Genomic DNA, 4,488 nt, shown 5'->3' with positions numbered 1-4,488 from the left:
TGCGACCGCACATGAGGGACGCCAATGTGGGGGTGGCAAATACTTTTTGCGACGGCAAAACAACGGTCGCAAATAATTTGCGACCGCCCAAACTACTTTTTGCGACAGCCATTTTGCCGTCGCAAAAAAATTTTAAAAATTAAAAGCACTTTTAGCGACCATAGTTTCACTGTCGCAAATAATTATTTATTAAAAAAAAATCATATATGGACTTGCTACAACAAAAAAACCAATTACAACCACCAAACAATTTTTTGGAAATGAAAATAACAAAATTAACAAATTAATTAAATTTATAATATCCATTAACCATCCTTAAATACACTGTACTAAAAAATTCAAGTCTTCAAAAAAAAAAAAAAAAAAGCGCAACATAATATTTGGCTCCCAACATCAACCGCTCGATCATATCAACTATTCCCTCAACAAAATCTGCAAAAACATAAATCAAACTTGACTTGAAAATTTAATGCACTCCAATGTGTTAGTTTAGCTTGAAATAATCAAAATAAAACTATGCCAGTGACCTCTCTCTATGGCAGATCAGTGATTTGCAACAAGAGTTTCAATTACCTTGAAAGCAACTACAGGCTTAACTATGGGATCACTTAATCATGGCGTTCGAAATTATAACATCTACCCATATGCATAATCATGTGCCTATATTCCAAATAGCAGAAAAATCAAGAGAAAACTCAGATAACCTTCCATATTGTGAATACATATGGTCCTAAATTTCAAGGACTAGAAATATAAAAGAAAAACTAAGACAACTGTCAATCAATTTTTTTTTTTTTTTTTTCCGCATAGTTTGAGATCATGAAGCATTTGTTAAGTAACATTCTGAAAAGCACTGTAACACAGGCAAATAAATAGGAAAACGGAAAACAGGTAGAAAGTTTGAATTACAAACATACCTGCAGGGTCTGATGAATCAACAATAATTGCATCATCCTTTCCTTTAGGTACATTCCGTAAAAATTCAACAGCTGCCACAAAAATGAAAAGAAGATCAACAAGAAAGTCTAGCTATATAATCAGCTATACAATTAGGGGCGTTAATTACGTAAAATTATTAATAACCTAGATTAATGGATCCATATAAAATGGATAATAAGATTTCAGATGCACATATTCACTAAACTGCATGTAAAAAATAATTAGAACATCTTTTTCACATACCATCAGCAATATGCAGTTGCACACGAGGATCCTCAAAGCCAAACAGTGGGGAATATGGGCACCTATAGACCCTGTTCCTCGACAACAATCCCTAAGGAAGAAGTCTCGTCACACTTCCACAGTACTCCTCAAACCTCAAACCTCTTGGTAGATTGATAATCAAAGAGAGTATATTTTTTTCACCATAACAATCATGTGTAGTTGGACATTTAACTTCAAATGTATCTCTAAGTACATATGCCTATTAAAGTTCAACTAGAATAAAAGAAAAGAAAAAAAGAAGCTGCTATGGATTCAAAAGGTTCCTCACACTTAATTGCATTATAATTTCAATAATCTAAGTATAGCTATATGTCATTTGAAATTAAATTTGAATAAAAATAGAAACAATAAACTCATCATGAACTATGGAACCCATGATTTATGAAAATTACAGTTTTGGTTTTTGGGGGATTGAATTGAACAAAGGGGAAGATAAGTTATCATCTCCTGATAGACACATTCATCTTTCTCAGTCAACTGAACAATGACATCAAGCACAAGAACTTTCCCATATGTTGAGGACTGCAAATAAAAGAACCAGTATCAGCAGGAAATTCATAAATAAGACAATAAATGGCAGAAAAACAGAAAGCAAGTCATCACTGCAAAGACAATCTACTACTAGGAGATGAAAATGCTGAACCTCAAAAACCAGGATTTCTTGGTACTCTGATTTATCCTTGCACAAAATCTTCTCTACTTTCATTGAGTGTGCTTCTCCTACAAGTGAAAACTCAAACTGACTTAACCATGGCCGTCGAATAATAAATCCGGAAAAACACTAACAATAAAAAGGGACAATTTTAATTTTTTTTTTCTTCATTTAGAAGGAACACCAGAACACTCCACTCAAGCCCTTTAATATAACCATAGGTAATTATGAACAATCAAAATTTTAATTACAATTTATCATATTGCAAGCATGCCTTACATTACATCTAATAAAAAAGTACATTCCAGCATGACTCTTTGCCCTCAAGGATATATTGATGAATGAATTATAAGTTTTCTGGCCTCTAATATGTTCCAAAGCTAATCAGATGGTCGCAAATTATATAGTAGCAAAAGGTCAGTGTTCTAGTAGTGCCATTAGATAGTCTACTGCCAATTATGTAATTTCCTTGTTAACTTCTCTCTCTCTCTCTCTCTCTCTCTCTCTCTATCTCTATCTCTAAATTCATCAATTTTATTAATCTATCTTTTTTATATGTATTATACATTTTATTTGGTCTCTAGTGTACGCTTTGCCAAATCATGAGTATGTAATGGTTCATAACACAATAACAACTCATTCAGCACATGCTTTTGCTTTTGCTTTCAGTTTTTTGAAAACTATTTTATAGACAAGGCTCCAAAATGTAACACAAGCAGTGTATTCAATGGTTTCCAAAACAAGTGCAATCACACCAACGAACATTTAAACAAAAGCTCATTACCACTTTAAATTCTCTTGGGAAAAACAATAATATGTTTCCTGTTCTCTACAAAACAAAAAAACATGCAACCAAATGACCACTAAGTCTCTTGCAACTTAGAAGTTGAGTTAAAGATCCAAACTTAGAAGTTGAGTTAAACCAGACTTCCCTTGAAAATATATATATATATATATATATATATATATGATAACATAATTTCAAGTTATTTTTGGTGCTTACCTCTTGTGCTGCTTAGGTGGCTCCTTCTCAGACTTCTTTTGAATGGGATCTGCGTGGATGGCAGCATGAACTTTCTTGTACAGCTCCTCAATGCCATCAGGCTCAATTCCTCTCTTGATATACTCAACAAAATGAGACTGATACTTGTCTGGTTCATCTTCCATCAAAATCTAAGTAACAACCAATAAAATCAAGTTCATGGCTGAAAAATAAGTGTTACAAGAGGCATAAATTCACATCTTAACCCTTACCTTCATATATGCAGCGACATGCCCGCCATAAATATACTTGCGGTGAACCTCAGCATCCAGGCGCTTAGATTCGTTCAAGAAACCAGAAAATCTCTTATCACTGTGAGGGATATCCAACCCGTCATCCAATGCTACCTGCAATGAAAGTATAGCAGAGACATGAAATTTCATACAGGGACAAATAATTATAGCAAAGCAGGGAACATATAGACAGTGATGCAATAGCATGAATATTGCCAAAAGATCAAAGACAACTAGGCATGACAAATTGAAAAAAAAGAAACCAGACAAAGTTGTGAAGTTCAACATCCCTTAATTCATTCATGACTTGAAACATACATGTAGTTGAGGAACCCTGAGTCCTGGGGCATCTCATAAAATCAATTTTTTTTTTTAGAAAAGCCAAAAACTTGCATGACTGCTTTGTTGTGATGCTAGATTCACATCCCTAACTAAATAGGAATAGTTAAAAAATTGGCAGATGGCTACTATTGTGAACAACATTTTATGGTGCCATGAACCATTTTAGTTCAATTAGTAGAATGGATGCTCCCATTATTCCACAGCATAACTTGCTGGTTGGAAAAGGATGTTCAAATTGACAAGAGAAAAGCCTTCTTTGAACTGTTGGATTATATTAACAATTTAGGAATAAATAACAAACACAAAATTGACAAGGAGTGCTCTGAATATTATCTAGATGTATCAAAACTTGCCCCAACAGCCTTTCTATCAGTTCTATTCAACAATACAAAAACACTGAAGACACAAGGATGTCCATGATTTAATTAATTTTGGCTCTATTAAGTAGAAATTTCTAACTAAAACAAGTCTACAGCATAAGATTCGATTTCCTTTTCTTCCCATTTTCAGCATTTGCTAAGCAACCAAACATAGGCAAAATCAAAACATATGATCAGACCAACCTGGGGCATAAAACTCAAAATTTGCTCTAACCTTAGCTGATTTTCATTCCCAAGAACTAAAACAAACGTAAAGCATGAAATAGAATTTCTTTTCCGGCATTTTCTCAACAACAAAAGATAGGCAAAAACTATAAATATTATAAGAAAAATGTATAGCATAAAACTGTCATCTTAATTTTCATTCAAAGGGACTAAAAACAGAGCTAAAGAATAAAACTCAATTTCTTCAGTTCTCTTTTTTGACAATTTCTAAGCAGATAAACAGAGGCAAAATGGAGAAATATGTCAGACAAAACAAAAACATGCTGAATTTTCAGGCTTAGGAAAAAAAAAATGAAATGAAGAAATAAAATTGAATTGCATTCACGGAATGATATAAATCATCAAATTTGAATATTGCAAGGGTCATCCGTCGATCCAAACCCTAGGAGC

At 33.3% G+C, this 4,488-nt stretch overlaps 1 protein-coding gene across 4 annotated transcripts; it reads right to left on the bottom strand.

The window, feature by feature from the left end:
- Positions 1-253: 253 nt before the first annotated feature.
- Positions 254-3,316, bottom strand: LOC114263048 (large ribosomal subunit protein uL18). 4 transcript variants are annotated; one of them, XM_082873113.1, is made up of 7 exons: positions 3,131-3,316; positions 2,880-3,049; positions 1,868-2,705; positions 1,183-1,746; positions 918-989; positions 574-660; positions 254-432 (listed from the first exon to the last, which is right to left on the bottom strand). In XM_082873113.1, exons 1-3 carry the CDS (start codon positions 3,299-3,301, stop codon positions 2,657-2,659), a joined length of 390 nt encoding a protein of 129 aa, XP_082729239.1. In that variant the 5' UTR covers positions 3,302-3,316; the 3' UTR covers positions 254-432; positions 574-660; positions 918-989; positions 1,183-1,746; positions 1,868-2,656. The 4 variants fall into 4 exon arrangements, with proteins under 4 accessions (XP_082729239.1, XP_082729238.1, XP_082729240.1 ...); XM_082873112.1 differs by having other exon boundaries at positions 254-660; XM_082873114.1 differs by lacking the exon at positions 574-660.
- Positions 3,317-4,488: the final 1,172 nt, after the last annotated feature.

This window comes from Camellia sinensis, chromosome 6 (genome assembly GCF_055761805.1).
Source record: "Camellia sinensis isolate YWXY chromosome 6, ASM5576180v1, whole genome shotgun sequence".
Taxonomy (NCBI): domain Eukaryota; kingdom Viridiplantae; phylum Streptophyta; class Magnoliopsida; order Ericales; family Theaceae; genus Camellia; species Camellia sinensis.
Note: the sequence above shows the minus strand (reverse complement) of the source record. Positions and strands in the feature narration are given on the sequence as shown.